General features: G+C 37.7%; 3 protein-coding genes across 3 annotated transcripts; 2 read left to right on the plus strand and 1 right to left on the minus strand.

The window, feature by feature from the left end:
* Window positions 1-836: 836 nt before the first annotated feature.
* LOC138909310 (uncharacterized) lies at window positions 837-2,787 on the minus strand. Its single transcript, XM_070200493.1, has 3 exons — window positions 2,343-2,787; window positions 1,959-2,254; window positions 837-998 (listed from the first exon to the last, which is right to left on the minus strand). The coding sequence occupies exons 1-3, from the start codon at window positions 2,785-2,787 to the stop codon at window positions 837-839; spliced, it is 903 nt and encodes a 300-aa protein (XP_070056594.1).
* A 3,431-nt stretch (window positions 2,788-6,218) lies between these two features.
* On the plus strand, window positions 6,219-7,800 carry LOC138910598 (lignin-forming anionic peroxidase-like). The gene is made up of 4 exons (XM_070201837.1): window positions 6,219-6,530; window positions 6,637-6,828; window positions 7,015-7,180; window positions 7,292-7,800. The coding sequence occupies exons 1-4, from the start codon at window positions 6,306-6,308 to the stop codon at window positions 7,678-7,680; spliced, it is 972 nt and encodes a 323-aa protein (XP_070057938.1). The 5' UTR covers window positions 6,219-6,305; the 3' UTR covers window positions 7,681-7,800.
* Window positions 7,801-18,423: 10,623 nt separating this feature from the next.
* Window positions 18,424-18,753, plus strand: LOC138909311 (uncharacterized). The gene has a single exon (XM_070200494.1). It carries the CDS (start codon window positions 18,424-18,426, stop codon window positions 18,751-18,753), a length of 330 nt encoding a protein of 109 aa, XP_070056595.1.
* The last annotated feature ends 687 nt before the right edge of the window (window positions 18,754-19,440 follow it).

The raw sequence follows: 19,440 nt of genomic DNA on the forward strand, positions 1-19,440 counted from the left end.
GAACCCCTCGAAGATCTACTGAAAGGTGTGTCTGACAGCTATAATCTAAAAAAGAAGAAGAGTTCAGGAGTTAAAATCCCTGGAACTACTAGGGAAAACAAGAAGAGAAATGCTGCCTCTTCTATAATTGTAGAGACTCCTCCCACAAGAGAAAGAGTTACAAAGAGTCAGAAGAAGCAGAGTGAGGCTGAACTTAAGAAGGCCTTGAAAGAAAGTAAAAGAAAAGTTGTTGCAAAGGGAAAAAAGAAGGTAGTTGAGCATATTGAGGCCGTTGAAATTGAGGAGATGGACCTGGTCCTTCATGATGAAGAGGAGTCAGAAGAGGTGGAGGTTATGACTCCAAAAGAAAAGAAAATCAAGCCTTCCAAAAAGAAGTCTCCTTCAAAAACAAAGTCAGCAGAACCTTCTACCTTGGCAAAAAGAACTAGGTGTGCCTTGAAGTCTAGAAAAGTGAAAGTAGTGGAGGAACAAGAGAGTGGAGAAGAAGAAGAATCTGATGCAGAGAAGGACAAAATGGTTAAGTTTGGAAAAAGAACCATCTTGAAAGGTAGACTCCTCAAGGACTTGGAGAAGGAAGGCATGATGATGCTGCTAAAAAAACTACAACTGCAGGATTTGAAGGACATGGTCCTTTAGATGGATGCAAAGCTTGCCAGAACTGAGATTGTGGAGTTCATGAAAAATTGTGAGATAAAAAATGGAAGAGTTACCAGTGTGGTAAAGGGGGTGACTGTGAGTTTTGATGACAAGGAGTTGGGAAAATTCTGGGAGTACCTGCTGAAGGGTACAATGACTACAAAAAATTAAAATGGCCAAGCCTAGAAAACCTCCCCACATCACTTGCTATTACAAGGAAGTTTGCTGACAATAAAGAAGAGCTTTAGCCCAAGGCTGTATACAAAAGTGAGATGAAGCCACCCCACAAAGTGTTGTTTGAATTTGTTAATAAGGTTGTGCTGCCCATGCAGGAAAGAAGGCACATTGCCACCTTCATGGACCTGTTTTTTGCTCAGTGATTTAGTGAAGTATTGAAAAACTCCTACTGGGTAGTAGGTCATGGTTTTTTCACCTTTTGAGCAAGGTGTTTTCCACGTAAGAATACTTGTGTTCTTTACTTTCCGTATTTATTATTCTGCTACAGTAGTATAAGGAACACATAGAAGAACCAGGTCTTTCTATAATCTGTGCACGCGAAAAATTGGACACCACACAAATCACCCCTCTTATGTGGTATTGAAGTACAAAACAACACACCTTGTATAGAACGCCACGCTACAGAGGTTGGACTTTGAAATTGTTAAACAGAAAACAACATATGATACTGTATTTTATTTCAAAAGAACTCACATTATATATTCAAATAGTCAACAACAACTCTTGCCCAATAGGATTTTCAAAGATTTCTTTTTTTTTCTCCTTTTATTTATATTTATATAAAATATACATGCTATGATAAAGTTTCTGGTTAGGTTTCTACAATTCTTGTTCCCTTTGGTTGGTATTGTTATACGTCATATTGTCTTTGACACTACTGCCTTTTTTGTTTTTATTCTTTTTCATTTTGGGAAAGCGGTAGAGGTAGTGCCTTTCATGATTTGATATGTAGTTATACAATAACAACATACCCAGTATTATCCCACACCGTGGGGTCTGGGAGGGTAGTATGTACGCAGACCTTACCCTTACCTTGTGAGGATAGAGAGGCTGTTTTCAATAGACCCTCGGCTCAGGATATTATAAGTACCACATTAATGAAAATATAGGAAAAAAGGGACAGTATCAAAAAGTCATATAAAAGCAGAATAAAACAACAAGACAGTAAAGTGATCAACAATGAAAGAAAATAACGGTTAGTCATATAAATCTACTACCAATAAAAAATGAGACTGCGTACCAATACTAATGTTAAGAAAACTCTACACTACCTACTCTACTACCATAATTCTCGACCTCCAAACCTTCCTATCAAGGGTCATGTCATCGGTCAGCTGAAGCCGGGTCATGTCTTGCCTAATCACCTCTCCCCACCTCTTCTTTGGCCTACCTCTACCTCTCTGTAGGCCCTGCAATATCAACCTCTCACACCTACTCATCGGGGCGTCTGTGTTCCTCCTCCTCACATGAACAAACCATCTAAGCCACTCTTCCCGCATCTTGTCCTCAATAGAGGCCACACCCACCTTATCGCGAATAACCTCATTTCTGATCCTATGTAACCTGGTATGTCTGCACATCCATCTCAACATCCTCATCTCTGTTACTTTCATCTTATGGACATGAGCAATACCAACATTCAGCCCCATACGACATCGTTGGTCTAACCACCACTCTATAGAACTTACCTTTAAGTTTCGGTGGCACCTTCTTGTAACACAAAACACCGGAAACGAGTCTCCATTTCATCCATCCCGCCCTAATACAATATGCGACATCTTCATCAATCTCCCCATCCCCCAGAATAATAGACCCGAGGTACTTAAAACTCCCTCTCCTAGGGATGACCTGCGAGTCCAGCCTCACCTTCCCTTCCCCTCCTAGAGTCTCGCCACTGAACTTATACTCCAAGTATTCTATCTTGGTCCTGCTCAACTTGAAACCTTTAGATTCCAGGATCTGCCTCCATACCTCTAATTGCGCATTCACACCGTCTCGTGTCTCGTCAATCAATATAATATCATCTGCAAATAGCATACACCACGACACCTCCCTTTGGATGTGGCACGTCAGTACGTCCATCACCAGAGCAAACAAAAATGGGCTGAGTGCTGACCCCTGATGCAACCCCATCATAACTAAAAAATGGTTTGAGTCCCCCCACTGTCTTCAATCGAGTCTTTACTCCATCATACATGTCCTTAATCAACCTAATGTAGGCAACATGTACACCTCTAGCCTCCAAACATCTCTACAAAACCTTTTTCAGAACTTTATCGTACGCCTTTTCTAAGTCGATGAACACCATATGCAAGTCCTTCTTTCTCTCCCTATACTGCTCCATCAATTTCCTAACAAGGTGGATGGCTTTTGTAGTCGAACGCCCCGGCATAAACCCAAATTGGTTCTCGAAAATAGTTACACTCCTTCTCACCCTTAGCTCTACCACTCTCTCCCAGACTTTCATAGTATGGCTAAGCAGCTTGATACCTCGATAATTATTGTAATTTTGGATATTACCCTTGTTCTTGTATACAGAAACCATCGTGCTCCACCTCCACTCTTCGGGCATCTTTTTTGTTCTAAAGATGATATTAAATAACCTAGTGAGCCACTCCAAGCTCGCCTTGCCCACACTCTTCCAAAACTCCACCGGAATTTCATTCGGCCCGATCGCTTTGCCCCTGCTCATCTTACGCATAGCACCCTCAACTTCATCAACTCTAATCCGCCTACAATACCCAAAGTCACAACGACTCCCGGAGAGTTCCAAATTACCTAGTACAATGCTGATGTCGCCCTCCTTGTTCAAGAGACTATGGAAGTAGGTTTTCCATCTCCGACGGATAAGCCCATCATCCAACAAAACTCTACCTTCTTCGTTTTTGATGCACTTCACTTGGTCCAAATCACGCGCCTTCCTTTCTCGCGCTTTGGCTAGCCTGAACAACCTCTTATCCCCACCTCGACCCTCGAGTTCCTTATACAGACGACTAAAAGTTGCACTCTTGGCAGCGGTAACTGCTAGCTTAGCCTCTTTCTTAGTCAACTTATAATGCTCCCTATTCGCCCTCTTCTCCTCCTCGTCTACACTTTCCACTAGCTTCAGATATGCTGCTTTCTTGGTATCCACTTTTCCTTGCACCTCTCCATTCCACCACCAGTCTCCCTTGTGACCAACAGAGTAACCCTTTGAGACCCCTAATACCTATCTCGTGGCTACTCTAATGCACTGCGCAATCATAGTTCACATAGCGCTTGCGTCCCCACTATTCCTCCAAGCCCCCATAGTCACCAGCTTGACCCCCAACTCTTGCGCTTTAGCTTCCATCGAGGCTCCCCGCTTTATCCTATGTTGGCTATACATCGCCCTCTTCCTCGTGATCTCAAGGTCCATGACCAGGAACCTATGAAGGGTCGAGAGGTTCTCACTCGGGATGACCTTTCTCTATACGCATCTGGTACTTTAGAAAACGGGCTTTGACTTCTTTGATTATACGATATCATATCATCTCAAGTATTTTTTTTTTTTTGTGTCTTTATTCCTCAACTTTACTGATATGTAGTTATACATTATTAATATTCGAGTTTTAAGCTGAACAAACTAGAAAGTCAAAGAATAAAATTATGAGATTGAGATGTCAAGGATCAACTATCAATGGCATTAAAATACAACTTTAGGGAAGATTTCATTTTCCAGCTAGCAAAGTAAAGTCTATTCCGAAAGATAGTCATCTGAGTTTGTGTTGGGCTAACAAAGTTTCAGAGTTAAAAAGGTTGGGAGCTACATATGAGGTATACGACACATTGTTAAATGTATCTTTGGGTCATTTTAGCCCAACAAGCACCAACAATCTTTATTATTATTATAATTTATATTAATTTAAGTATATATATATATATATATATATATATACACACACACACACACATTAACGACATAATTTTTTCCCCTACATGATCAATTAATTTTAACCTGTGAACTTTAATACTAGTTTGTTATTATTTTTACCATATTATCAATTAATGCATATTAATAAATTTAATCGTAATAACCTAATAAGTGATTTGAGGGTGCAGAAATTTCTTACATGAGTTTTTTATTAAACTCATGCGCAATATTCTGCGGTGCTTGCTAGCTGGAGTTTCACTAGTTCTTTCATCTTATAAAAGTTTGAATGTAATTCTATTATTATAATATTAAAGCCTGTTGATCTTTGACTTTCAACGTAGTGCCCAAATCAATGATATTGGAAAATGACATTCAGCCACTAAAGTACGTACCAAATAAAACATTTAATTTATGGAGCTTCCTAGCGTGAAAAACAAACAAACTTAGGAATAAGCAATAATGGCAGCCAAGAGGATTGAAAGAGCTAGGGCTTGTTTTCATGTGTTTAAATAAATTTCTTAAATTAAATCTTGAAGAACTTTTTCAAAAATCATTCAAGAAGTGAGCGTATATGGAATGTTATTGGAATACATGGTTGTTTCGAGAAATATTTAAAATAAAATAAAATTTGTTTTTTTGAATTTACAAGAAACTTTTCACATATTTTAGCTAGGTTAATTTTCAATGTAAGCAGAATTAATTGTTTCCATATTTTTGAAGACTTGTTAAAAAGAAAAAAGTTTAAAGCACTTGGGTAGAAAAGGTCAGGATGTCAAGCTGTCACGGTACGGATCCGTTTCACCTAACCCAATCCTTAAAATGGAATACAAGTAATGTAGTGGCCTATTGACCTTTTGACATTTTCCTATTTCCACCTTCTCTTTCAAATTTATCTTAAATTATCTCAAAATTTCATAAATTCATGAAATACTTGCAAAGAGATTAAATATATTAAATAGTATTTTCCTCAAAGTCGCTAAAGTGATCAAGAGACGCTCTTCCTCTGGATCAACTCGAAATGCATTAAGAAGATCCATAAATCCTTTGCTTGAAAGATGCGCCATATTGGCCCTCGATTGAAGGAACAAGAAGGAGCGATCAAGAAAGTTATTCCTCGTGATCGATTCGAAATATTGGTTTGCATCATCATAAGTTTGAGAAACACGTCGTTGTAGCCCTCGAATTATGGAGAATAATTCGGAAGAATCAAGGGATAAATAGAATTGTACTCACAATTGTTTATTGACAAAATTATTTTATTTTTATTTTTGTGATTGTAGTTTTTTTTACTATGAAAATTTGTTGTAAACAATCGCACTTGATACGTACTCTATACCAAAAAAAAAAAAAACAAGTAATATATTGGTTACACTGATAACTTAAAGATTTAACCACAAAGACCAGCTCTACAACGGATAATTCAGCTAAATACCAGGTATAAGTTGAAGTTAATTAAATTGGTAATTAGAAATTGAACAAGATAATGTAACAAAAGTAGAAAGCTTCATAGTATTTTATGTAGCCAAAGAACAAGTCAAATTATATAGGAGACAAAAGCTAGAAATAACGCGGATATTATATTGGCAGCCAATAGTGGTCCACTAGCCTCAAAATTAAGTGTTTACTTTTGCCTATAAATATTTCATTGCCACATTCTCTTTTCTATCACCTTCACAGCTTCCAATCACAAAGATAATTTATAAGCTTCTATTCTTAGTTTCTTGACATCATATCACCAATACATTGCAATATTTTCAAAATGATTAGTATTTCAAACGCTTTTGCAGCCATTGCTGCTATGTTTTCTCTTCTCTTTATATTCTCAAGCATGCAATGCCATGCACAACTTTCTTCCACATTCTATGATGGCACTTGCCCTAATGCTCTCAACACCATTCGTACAAGCGTTAGACAAGCAGTGTCACGTGAACGTCGTATGGCTGCATCTCTCATTCGCCTTCATTTCCATGATTGCTTTGTTCAGGTTGGTTAAATACACATTAATTAGTAGTATATATGTATCTCTATTTACTTCAAGTTGAAATTATTAACTTGATTACAATTGTACTAACTTGTGGTTTTAACTATAGGGTTGTGATGCTTCTATCTTACTTGATGAGACCCCTACAATTGTTAGTGAGAAAACTGCATTGCCAAATCTTGGATCAGCTAGAGGCTATGGTATTATAGAAGATGCCAAAAGAGAGCTTGAAAAAACATGTCCAGGAATTGTATCATGTGCAGATATACTTGCCGTTGCCGCTAGAGATGCATCAACTCTAGTAAGTATCCGTAGTTTGATTTTTATTTTCTTCACATTATAATCAAATCTCTCTATAACAGCCATGTTTATTCTGATATTTTGTGGATGTTATAGAGAAAATTTGGGTTTTATAGTGAATGGTTGTTATAAAGAAGTCTGACTGTATATCAAACTAACCAACATTATGTTAATAACTTGCAATTAGGTTGGAGGTCCAACATGGGCAGTGAAACTCGGAAGAAGAGATTCAACAACTGCTAGTCATACACTTGCTGAAACTGATCTCCCCGGTCCATTTGATCCTCTTAATAGGCTTATTTCTAGCTTTGCAAGCAAAGGCCTTAGCACAAGGGATATGGTTGCTTTATCAGGTAAAAATTAATCAAGTTATTATTAAACATATATAGAATTTTTATCATGCATATACTTGTACAGATAATAATTAAGAATTACTTCTAATGATTTAAACTTTCTAATTATAGGAGCACATTCAATTGGCCAAGCACAATGTTTCCTTTTCCGCGATAGGATTTATGGCAATGGAACAGACATTGATGCTGGATTTGCTAGCACAAGAAGACGTCAATGTCCTAAAGAAGACCAAAATGGAAACCTAGCTCCACTTGATTTGGTTACACCTAATCAATTGGATAACAATTATTTCAAGAACTTGAGGCAAAGAAAAGGTCTTCTTCAATCAGATCAAGTCCTTCTTAGTGGTGGATCTACCGATAGTATTGTTTCTGAATATAGTAACAGTCCTCGCGCATTTGCCTCTGATTTTGCTGCTGCTATGATTAGAATGGGAGATATTAGTCCCATAACTGGTCAAAATGGGATCATAAGAACTGTCTGCGGCTCCCTAAATTGATCATTCAAAAGCCTATTACATGTATTTTTGTTGCCAAGTGTATTTGTATTCATTTGATTCTTTAATTCTCTATGTAATGTTTCAAGAATGAAATAAATTGTTTGTTATGCTTTAAGGAAATTAAGAGTTCTAACCCAATGTTTCACATGTAACTTAGCTCCATTGATTAAGTTAGAATATAGCCTAAATATTGAAACCACAAATGAGCTCCCAATCTCCTGGAATAATGAAAGAGAAAAACATTACTTTGTCATAATATAAAACAATTAATGATTGAGGAGTAACTAAACTTCATGGCATCTGAACATTAAAATACCTCTTTTTGGTAATTTTATTTTACTCGTATTTCTATATCAAACTACGCAGGGCAAATAGGAAGTAAAAATCGAGGCTGCATAATATATAATATATTGATATAATTAAGTACCTTCTGTTGGCCCAAGTGAAGGTTAGTTTTGAATATTGACAAATGAAGCTGAGGCATGAACCATGTCCATCCCTTGTGTACATAGACACGGGCAGATTCGAGCATGTGGGATACACGTGAAGGAGATAAGCTTAACTTGGTATAATTGATATCTCCTGATCGAAAAGTTTGCATAATTGATAAGGAGAAGGACTCCTTACTCAAAGAGAACACTATCCAAGATAAGGGAAGAGTTAGAAGTTGAGATCAACTAGAACTCTTCCACTAAGGAAGAGTAGCATTAGAACTCTAGTTATTTCCCATTCTACTAACTCTATATATTGCAGGATGTTCTTATTCTACGGTATGCACAAAAGCAGAAGTTAAACGTGAATTGAGAGCAAAATAGCAAGGCATTTTGCAAGCAATTCGTGTGTGATTCAAGTGTGCAAACCTGAAGCTATATGAATCAGATAGAAGAACCAGTTCCAAGTGTCTGTCTTTTATTCTAGTTGAATTGTAGTAGGTGTTTTCATATTGTACCTTTCAGCTTTATGTAGAGAAAATTATAATAGGTACTTAGAGTATTCAAGTTAGAGTTAACTTGAAGTTGTCACAACAGTTAGAGGTTGGTTGCCACAACGGGGTTAGAGTTAATCCTAGGTTTACAAAAGTATTTTGTAAATGCAGTTTTTGGCTCAGTGATTTAGTGGAGAGTTTGTGAAAATTCTACTGAGAAGTAGATCGTGATTTTTTTTACCTTTTGAACGAGGTATTTTTCACGTAAAATACTTGTGTTCTTTATTTTTCACATTTACTATTTCAGCAACAATAGTAGGTTAAGGAACACTTAGAAGAACCAGGTCCTTTTATAATCAGTTTAAGCAAAAAAATTGGACACCATACAAATTATCCCCCTCCTCTTGTGTGGTATTAAAGTTAAAACATCAATTGGTATCAGAGCGGATTATCCTTGAAGAGGCTAACACCTTAGGAGAAGATCAATATGAGTGCACCACCTGAAAACTGGGAAGGGCAATCCACTGCTAGGCTACCACTTTTCAACGACCAGTACTACTCTTGGTGGAAAAATAGATTGAGAGACCACATCATAGGAGAAGACTATGAGTTATGGGACATTATTACTGATGGTCCTCTAGCTACCATGAAGAAAACTGCTGAAGTAGTAGATGTGCCAAAGACAAGAGATGACTGCACTGCTGATGACTTAAGAAAATGGGAGAAGAATGCTAAAGCCAGAAAATGACTTATTTGTGGACTTGGTCCAGACGAGTATAATAGAATTCAAAGTTGTACCACTGCTAAGGAAATTTGGGATACTTTGCAAGTGGCCCATGAAGGAACACCTCAAGTGAAGAGGTCAGAAGAACTCTACTATATTCTCAATATGAGAATTTCACCATGAAGGAAGGGGAAACCATCCAAGAAATGTATACAAGGTTCACCACATTGACAAATAAACTTAAGTCTCTTGAAAGGATTATTCTTGAAGAAGACAGAGTTGAAAAAATTTTGACAAGGGTTCTGCTAGTTACTTGGGAGAGCAAAATCACTGCCATTCAAGAATCAAAGAACATTGCCACTCTTAAGTTGGATGAGCTAATTGGAAATCTCACTGATTATGAACTTAGAAGGCAAACCATGAAGATGAATGTACCTAAGAATAAAAGGAGCCTAGCACTCAGAATCACTGAAGGTTCTGATCTAGAAGATGATGAAATGGCTATGATCACAAAGGACTTCAAGAAGTACCTAAGGAGAGGAAAGTGTCCTTCAAGAAGTGAAAGCTACAACAAACCAAAGGTTCCTGAAAAGCAAACCAATGAGGGATGCTACAAGTGTGGGAAGACTGATCACCACATCAAGAACTGCCCTCAATAGGAAATTGAATGGAAGAAGGAAAGAGATGAATGAAGAAACAGGAAGAAGGAATAGGTTCAACCCAAGAAGAACAAGGGATCAAGAAAGGCTATAGTTGCTGCTTGGGGATAAAGCTCAGATGATGAAGACGGAGATGAACAAGCACTTATGGCCATTGGAGAATCTGATGAGGAATCTGAGGTAAGTGTAATTAATCTCAAAGACAAGATTAAATTTTAGTCTAAAGAAAGGCTATCTGAGTTACTTATAAATTTAATTGATAAATCTGAGGATGTAAATAATGAAAAAGAACAGTTGTCTAAGGATTGTGTGATTTTGAAAGTAAAGTATAAGAACTTAAAACTTAGGGTTAGTGAGACTGTAAGTGAAAATACTGCATTAAAGAATCAGGTTCATGCATTTGAATCAAATGTCCTAGAACATAGATCTAAAAACCTAAAACTGAAATTAGGAACAAGTAAGAAGATGGTTGATTGCACACAACTCACTCTAGAAGAAAATGTAGGTAAACTAAAAGATGAGTTGTATAAGAAGAAATTTTGAAGGAGGATCTAGGCAAGGTCAAGCATGAACTAGACAGAACTTGTAAATGGAACAGGTCTTCCGATGCACTTTCATGGCTACATGAACATCATAGTAGAAATAGAAGAGGACTTGGCTTTGGGAATCTGCCACCTAAATGGGATCCCAAAAGCAAGTACCTTACACTTCCTGAGAATAAGATTTGTACTCATTGTGGTAAAACAGGTCACTACAAAAGTAATGCATTGCAAAAAAAAAGGCAAGTCAAAAGAACAAAGAATGTGTTAAGGGAAAATAGGCTACCAAGTTGGGCTAAAAAGAATTTGATTCATCCTTTTGCCTATAGAAAGAGACCCCAACTAGTTTGGTTTCCTAAGACTAACCCCTGATTTTCTTTTGCGGGTCCAAGTGAAGGGGAACAGCCAAATATGGTACATGGATAGTGACTGCTCAAAGCACATGACAGGAAATAAGAACCAGTTCCTTTCACTTGAGGACCTCAAAGGAGGTAATGTCTCCTTTGGAAATGGGAAGAAAGTTGAGATCATTGGGGTTGGAAAGGTAGGTAAGACTGATTCTCACTCTATTGAGAATGTCTAATTGATAAATGGCTTAAAATACAATCTAATCAGTGTATGACAACGGTGTGATAGAGGTAACTTGGTAGTATTCACCTCTACCAAATATTTTGTGATTAATCTTACTACTAACAAGATTGTTTTGCAGGGAAAAAGAGTATATAATATATATATATATATATATATATATATATATATTATAGATCTGTCTACACTTTTAGAAAATGAACTCATTTGCTTAAGTGTATTGGATAATGATCCCTTCCTTAGGCACAAGAGACTTGGACATGCCAGTCTAAGTTAGCTCAACAAATTAGTCTCCAAGGACCTGGTAATAGGGTTGCCTAACATCAAGTTCAAGGAAGACAAAGTTGCGAGGCTTGTGCAAGGGGGAAGCGGGTAAGATCCTCTTTTAAATGCAAGAAAGTGGTAAGCACCGCCAGGACGATGGAACTGGTCCATATGGATCTCTGTGGTCCAATGAGAATATTAAGCAGAGGTGGTAAAAGATATGTGATGGTGCTTGTTGATGATTACTCTAGGTTTACTTGGACATTGTTTTTAACATCTAAAGATGAAGCATTTGACATGTTCACTTCTTTTGTTAGAAAAACTCAGAAGCATCTAGGTAATCAACTTGCATCTATTAGGTCTGATCATGGCACTGAATTTAAAAATGCTAAATTTGCTGAATTTTGTGATGAGCATAGCATAGATCATAATTTTTCTGCTCCTAGGACTCCAAAACATAATGGAGTAGTTGAAAGAAAGAATAAGACACTTGAATATATGTCTAGGACTATGCTTCTTTCTAGTAAACTACCCCATAGCTTCTGGGCAGAAGCTGTAAATATTGCATGCTACATCATAAATAGGTGCATGACTAGACCTCTTGTAGAGAAGACTCCCTATGAGTTACTTAAAGGGAGAAAACCAAACATATCCTATATTAGGGAATTTGGATGCAAGTTCTTTGTGCACAATAATGGTAAAGACTCCCTAGGTAAGTTTGATCCCAAAAGTGATGAGGGAGTATTCTTGGGATATTTTTCACATATCAAAGCTTATAAGGTCTATAACAAAAGAACTATGTGTGTAGAAGAAAGTGTTCATGTGATTTTTGATGAAACTAACCTTCTTTCTGAGAGGCAGAAACATGATGATGAAGCAATTGGGCTGGTAAGAAACTCAAATAAAACCACAACCCATACTGAAGCTGCACTAGAGGAAGGAACAGGTGATGGAACAGGTTCTTCCACCTAGGGCAACATGAAAAGGGGAATAGAACAAAGAGGAAAAGATTCTCAAACCTCAAGGGAACTTGTCCATAAACCTGTTCCACAGCAACAAAACATTGAAGTAACATCAAGGGGAAACCAGTTGGCTGTGAAATCTTACAAGTATCAAAGTTCTCATCCCATTGAGAACATAATCATTGATCCAACCTCTGGAATCAAAACTAGATCTTCATTAAAAAAAATTTATGCTTTTGATGCTTTCTTATCTCTTATTGAACCTAAAGATGTTGTTGAGGCTTTTTAGGATACAGACTGGGTAAATGAAATGCAAGATGAACTCAACCAATTTAAAAGGAGTCAAGTTTGGCATCTGGTACCAAGACCCAAGGACATATCAGTAATTGGCACAAAATGGGTCTTCAGAAACAAACTTGATGAAGATGGAATAGTTACATGGAACAAGGCAAGATTGGTGGTTCAAGGATATAGCCAAGATGAGGGTATAGACTATGATGAAACCTTTGCTCCAGTTACAAGGTTGGAAGCAATAAGGCTCCTCATAGCCTTTGCTGCTTACACGGAAATACCCTTAACCAGATGGATGTCAAGAGTGCCTTTCTCAATGGCTATCTAAAGGAAGAAGTGTTTGTCAAGCAACCTCCAGGGTTTGAAAGCAAGGAGAGTCCTGATCATGTGTACAAGCTTGACAAAATACTTTATGGGCTCAAGCAAGCTCCAACAGCATGGTATGAAAGATTATCAAAGTTTTTGCTTAAGCATGACTCCAAGAGAGGTAAAATTGACAATATTTTGTTCTTGAAAGAAAAAGGTAAAGATCTCTTGGTAGTTCAGATATATGTTGATGATATAATCTTTGGAGCAACTACTGATAAGTTAACTAAAGAATTTGCTAAACTAATGGGGAGTGAATTTGATATGAGCATGATGGGTGAGCTTAATTTCTTTTTAGGCTTACAAATTAAACAAAATTCAAATGGAACTATGATCCATCAGCAGAAGTATATAAAAGAGTTGCTTAAAAGGTTTAAAATAGAAGATTCCAAAGAAATTGACACTCCTAATGCAACATCTACAAAGTTGGATATAGATAAACCTGGTTCATCTGTTGATCAGAAGTTGTATAGGGAAATGATTGGCTCATTATTGTATCTCACTGCTTAGTAGACCTGACATTGTTTTCAGTGTAGGCCTTTGTGCAAGATTTCAGGCAAATCCAAAGGAGTCTCACTTGACTGGTGTCAAGAGGATTTAAAGATATCTAAAAGACACCACTGACCTTTGTCTATGGTATCCAAAAGGTAGTAATTTCAATCTAGTGGGATATGCTGATGCTGATTATACAGGTTTTTTTGTGGATAGAAAGAGCATCTCAGGTATGACACACTTTCTTGGCTCATGTCTTGTGTCTTGGGCCACCAAAAAGCAAAATTCAGCGGTCTTATCTACTGCTGAAGCTGAGTATGTTGTTGCTGCTTTATGTTGTGCTTAATCGTTGTGGATCAAACAACAATTAATGGACTTTGGAATTGATGTTGGCTGTATCCCTATCTTTTGTGATAACACTAGTGTAATTAGTATGACCAAGAACCCGGTTCATCACAAGAGAACTAAGCACATAGATGTTAGGCATCATTATTTGAGGGACAACTACGAAAAAAGCTTGATCACTGTGGAATTTTGTGCTACTGACAAGCAAATAGCTGACATCTTCACAAAAGCTCTAAGTAGATATCACTTTGAAAGAAACAAGTTAGAATTAGGGATGATTAATATCACCTAAAATGACCAGTTCAAAAATTCACAATGAAAAAAAAAAAAATTACAAAAGAAAAAATTTGGTTAGAAAATCTGTAAATTTTGTATATAATTAGATTAGATTTTGTTCAGTCTCATACTTTCAATAGTATACTCTTGTGGCATGTGCTAAAATGATACATTAATCTCTAATGATATTTTTTCTATTTGGGAAAATTTAGACTTGCATAAGATAATTCTCAGTGAAGAACCTGGTTCATCAAGATTACTCGGTATGTTTTCGACAGTCTGCAAAATTTGAAATAATAGTATTTGGATCTTGAGCAGAGTCCTACTTAATTCCAAACTTTTTTGGACTTATCCGTTGCAAGTGAACCAGTTCCGTTCAAAAGACTCCTAACCAAATTGAACTACCAAGATTATAGGGATAGACTCCAACGTCTTTTTAAAACTGAAATTCAGTTTGATTAGACTTCTAAAAGTTTAAAAAGCTATCGTTACCCATTAATTACCTCTCTTTAAATTGATCAGCATTATTGCTTTCTTCACTCCATCTTTTTCAAGCCATCAAGTACTCTCCATCTTCTCTCATCTTCCAAAAATAATCCACTTCTTTTCTCTCCCATACCCAAGCATAGAAATGGCTAACACTCCTGAAAATCCTTCATCACCACCATAAGAAACCACTTCCACACCCACTATCACTCCTTCCAACACCCCAACCTCTAAGAAAAGAGTAAAAATGATGGCTCGCAAGGTTGTTGCTGGTGGAGAACAGATTCAGAAAGTTAATGAACAACTGAAAGCGAGTAGGGAGGAAGAACCTCAGAAATCTGATGAATCATTCAAATCTGCTACTGAGGGGGAAGAAATTGTTTCTTCCGAAACTAAACAGGTATCTTTTGGCCCTAAAGTTACTCCTGAGACAATTTTTGAAGTTGCTACAAATTTGGAGAATAGGTTTGTGCTGGTAGGGTCTATAGCAGGTGTTGAAATTACATAGTCTGGAGAAGTTGGTGGTAAAAATGAAAAGAAAAAAGAAAAAGAGAGCAAGAGAGTTAGGAGTGCTGTGAGGGGAAAGGGTAAAAGAGTGGTTAATTCTTCACACACTCCTGTTAGTTTTACCAAAGACACAGGTGCAATGGTTGTTTAGGGAGAAACATCTGCTAAAGTAGAGGAGAGTGTAAAGAAAACAGGGGGAAGTGGGTCTGGCGAAGCTGCTGAAGGGCTGGTTCAACTTGGGAAAAATAGAGATGAACCTGTTTCATCTGAACAGGAAACCCTCGCAGACCTACTGAAAAGAGTGACCGAGAGTTATAATCCAAAGAAGAAAGGAAGTTCAAACGCTAAAACCCCAGACACTACTAGGGCTAACAAGAAAAGGAAGGTTGCTCCTTTTGTTACTGTTGAAATTCCTCCCACAAGAGGAAGAGCCAAGAGAAGCCAGCTAAAGCAGAATGAGGCTGAACTACAGAAAGCCTTAGAAGAAAGTAAAAAAAAAAAAGTAGTTGCTAAGGGAAAGAAGAAGATGGATGAGCCTGTTGAGGCTGTTGATATTGATGAGATGGACCTGGTCCTTCGAGATGAAGAAGAGACTGAAGAAGTGGAGGTTCTGGCTCCTAAAGCCAAAAAAGCCAAGACTTCCACTAAGAAGTCTATTTCAGAGTCAAAGTCTGCTGAACCATCCACCTTGGCAAAAAGTACCAGGTCTGCTGTGAAATCCAAACAAGTAAAAATTGTTGAGGAAGAATAATGGAGTGGAGAGGAAGAAGATGATTATGACACTGAGAAAGACAAGATGGCCAAGTTTGGCAATAGAACAATGTTGAAGGGTAGACTCTTCAGGGACTTGGAGGAGGAAGGAATAGTGCTGCTTTTGGAGAAGTTGGAGTTGCAAGGCTAGAAGGACATAGTCCTTTAGATGGATGGCAGGTTGGACAGGAATGAAATTATTGAGTTTATGGCAAATGCTGAGGTGAAAGATGGAAAGGTTACCAGTATGGTGAAAGGAGTGCAAGTCTCTTTCGATGTGAATGAGTTGGGAGAAATTCTGGGTGTACCTGCTGAGGGGTACAATGACTATACAAAGCTTAAGTGGCCAAGCCTAGAAAATCTTCCTACTGCCCTTGCCATTACCAGAAAATTCAGTGACAATGAGGAGGAAGTTGAGCCCAAGGCTGTGTACAAGAGTGAGATGAAGCCACCCCACAAAGTGTTGTTCTAATTTGTTAACAAATGTGTTCTGTCAAGGCAGGAAATGAGGCACATTGTAAACTTCATGGACTTGGTCTTCATTGAGTGTTTAGACAGTGGGAGGCAAATTAATTGGCCTGGATTTATAATCCAGCTTCTTGATAGGGTTCTAAATGGCACCAAGACTCATGCCATTCCCTATGGCTTCATTCTCACAGTTGTGCTTGCATATTTCAAGGTACCTATGAAGAAGTGGGAGGTTGGTACAAGCAAGGATCATTTTGGGGCAAATACTCTAATTGCTTGTGACTATGAAGTCCATTCCACTCCTAAAGAACCTGGTTCATCGAAGAAGGTACCAGTGAGTAGCAAGGTGCGAGCCTTAGTGCAAGAAAGTGGGTCTAAGGATGCTGAGATTGAGAGGCTGAAGAAGAAGTTGGCAGAGGTGGAGATTGAGAGAGATGCTCTCAGAACTGAGCTGGCAAGAGAAAAGGAGAAGAATGATGGCATTCTTCAAGATATGCTGAAACTCCTCTAAGCCAAAAAACCAAGTACCTAGTCCTTCCTAGCCTTAAGCCTCCTAGCCTATTGCAGATCAACCAGTGACCTAGTTCAAAATTTTTTTGTTGTTTTTGCTCATGTTTTCACTGTTTTTATTTCTTTTTATGCTTTGTAGTAGAATCTTATCAATCATCAATGAAATTCACTATCTTTTGCTCTAATTGTTTGTTTATATTTCTTTGATGGTTAAAATTCATAGCTTGATCTATGATGATTAACCCATGATTGCATTTGAAGTAGCCCCAGTGGCCATGAGTAAGTTTTAAAATCTGGTTATCTTACTTATTTATGCAACTTTTCGATGATGCCAAAAGGGAAAAAAAGGTTGTGCTTTACACTTTGAACAATGATGTTTATAACCTAATGTACCTGGTCCTTGATGATAAGTGATTAAAAGAAAAAATATTTCTAACATTGTGTTGATGTTGAGCTAAGTTAAAACAGGGCCTAAGCTTATGAAAAGGACAGGGTTTGTCATCATCAAAAAGGGAGAATTTGTTGGCCCAAGTGAAGATTAGTTTTGAATATTGACAAAGGAAGCTCAGGCATGAATTATGTCCATCCCTTGTGTACATAGACACGGGCAGATTCGAGCATGTGGGATACACGTGAAGGAGATAAACTTAACTTGGTATAATTGATATCTTCTGATCGAAAAGTTTACATAATTGATAAGGAGAAGGACTCCTTACTCAAAGAGAACACTATCCAAGATTAGGGAAGAGTTAGAAGTTGAGATCAACTAGAACTCTTCCACCAAGGAAGAGTAGCATTAGAACTCTAGTTATTTCCCATTCTACTAACTCTATATATTGCAGGATGTTCTCATTCTACGGTATGCACAAAAGCAGAAGTTAAACGTGAATTGAGAGCAAAATAGCAAGGCATTTTGCAAGCAATTCGTGTGTGATTCAAGTGTGCAAACCTGAAACTACATGAACCAGATAGAAGAACCAGTTCCAAGTGTCTGTCTTTTATTCTAGTTTGAATTGTAGTAGGTATTTTTATATTGTACTTTTCAGCTTTATCTAGAGAAAATTGTAATAGGTACTCAGAGTATTCAAGTTAGAGTTAACTTGAAGTTGTCGCAGCAGTTAGAGGTTGGTTGCCACAACGGGGTTAGAGTTAATCTTAGATTTACAAAAGTATTTTGTAAATACAGTTTTTTGGCTCAGTGATTTAGTGGAGAGTTTGGGAAAATCCTACTGAGAAGTAGATCGTGATTTTTTTCACCTTTTGAGTGAGGTATTTTTCACGTAAAATACTTGTGTTCTTTACTTTTTGCATTTACTATTTCAGCAATAGTAGGTTAAGGAACACTTAGAAGAACCAGGTCCTTCCATAATCAGTTTAAGCAAAAAATTGGACACCACACAAATTACCCCCCTCCCCTCTTGTGTGGTATTGAAGTTAAAACATCAATTGGTATCAGAGCGGGTTATCCTTGAAGAGGCTAACACCTTAGGAGAAGATCAATATGAGTGCACCACCTGGAAACTGGGAAGGGCAATCCACTGCTAGGCCACCACTCTTCAACGGCCAGTACTACTCTTGGTGAAAAAATAGAATGAGAGACCACATCGTAGGAGAGGACTATGAGCTATGGGACATTGTTACTGATGGTCCTCTAGCTACCATGAAGAAAACTGCTGAAGTAGTAGATGTGCCAAAGACAAGAGCTGACTGCACTGCTGATGACTTGAGGGAATGGGAGAACAATGCTAAAGATAGGAAATGGCTTATTTGTGGACTTGGTCCAGACGAGTACAACAGAATTCAAAGTTGTACCACTGCTAAGGAAATTTGGAATACTTTGCAAGTGGCCCATGAAGGAAAACCTCAAGTGAAGAGGTCAGAAGAACTTTACTATATTCTCAATATGAGAATTTCACCATGAAGGAAGGGAAAACCATCCAAGAGATGTATACAAGGTTCACCACATTGACAAATGAACTTAAGTCTCTTAGAAGGATTATTCTTGAAGAAGACAGAGTTGAGAAGATTTTGACAAGGGTTCTGCCAGTGACTTGGGAGAGCAAAATCACTGCCATTCAAGAATCAAAGAATATTGCCACTCTTAAGTTGGATGAGCTAATTGAAAATCTCACTGATTATGAACTTAGAAGGCAAACCATGAAGATGGATGTACCCAAGAAGAAAAGGAGCCTGGCACTCAGAATCACTGAAGGTTCTGATCTAGAAGATGATGAAATGGCTATGATCACAAAGGACTTCAAGAAGTACCTAAGGAGAGGAAAGGGTCCTTCAAGAAGTGAAAACTACAACAAACCAAAGGTTCCTGAAAAGCAAACCAATGAGGGATGCTACAAGTGTGGGAAGACTGATCACCACATCAAGAACTGCCCTCAATAGGAAATTGAATGGAAGAAGGAAAGAGCTGAATGAAGAAACAGGAAAAAGGAACAGGTTCAACCCAAGAAGAACAAGGGATCAACAAAGGCTATAGTTGCTGCTTGGGGAGAAAGCTCAGATGATGAAGACGGAGATGAACAAGCACTTATGGTCATTGGAGAATCTGATGGGGAATCTGAGGTAAGTGTAATTCATCTCAAAGACAAGATTA

Source organism: Nicotiana tomentosiformis, chromosome 4 (genome assembly GCF_000390325.3).
Source record: "Nicotiana tomentosiformis chromosome 4, ASM39032v3, whole genome shotgun sequence".
NCBI lineage: Eukaryota > Viridiplantae > Streptophyta > Magnoliopsida > Solanales > Solanaceae > Nicotiana > Nicotiana tomentosiformis.

Excerpts from the sequence above, each read along its gene's own strand:
- LOC138909310 (XM_070200493.1), bottom strand. The coding sequence starts at position 2,787 with ATGGGGTTGCATCAGGGGTCAGCACTCAGCCCATTTTTGTTTGCTCTG. Across the intron at positions 2,255-2,342 it reads GGTGCCACCGAAACTTAAAG|AGATGAGGATGTTGAGATGG; the intron begins GTAAGTTCTATA and ends TGAAAGTAACAG. Across the intron at positions 999-1,958 it reads ACATGACCCTTGATAGGAAG|GTCCATGAAGGTGGCAATGT; the intron begins GTTTGGAGGTCG and ends AGCAAAAAACAG.
- LOC138910598 (XM_070201837.1), top strand. The coding sequence starts at position 6,306 with ATGATTAGTATTTCAAACGCTTTTGCAGCCATTGCTGCTATGTTTTCT. Across the intron at positions 6,531-6,636 it reads TCCATGATTGCTTTGTTCAG|GGTTGTGATGCTTCTATCTT; the intron begins GTTGGTTAAATA and ends TTTTAACTATAG. Across the intron at positions 6,829-7,014 it reads CTAGAGATGCATCAACTCTA|GTTGGAGGTCCAACATGGGC; the intron begins GTAAGTATCCGT and ends ACTTGCAATTAG.
- LOC138909311 (XM_070200494.1), top strand. The coding sequence starts at position 18,424 with ATGAGAGACCACATCGTAGGAGAGGACTATGAGCTATGGGACATTGTT.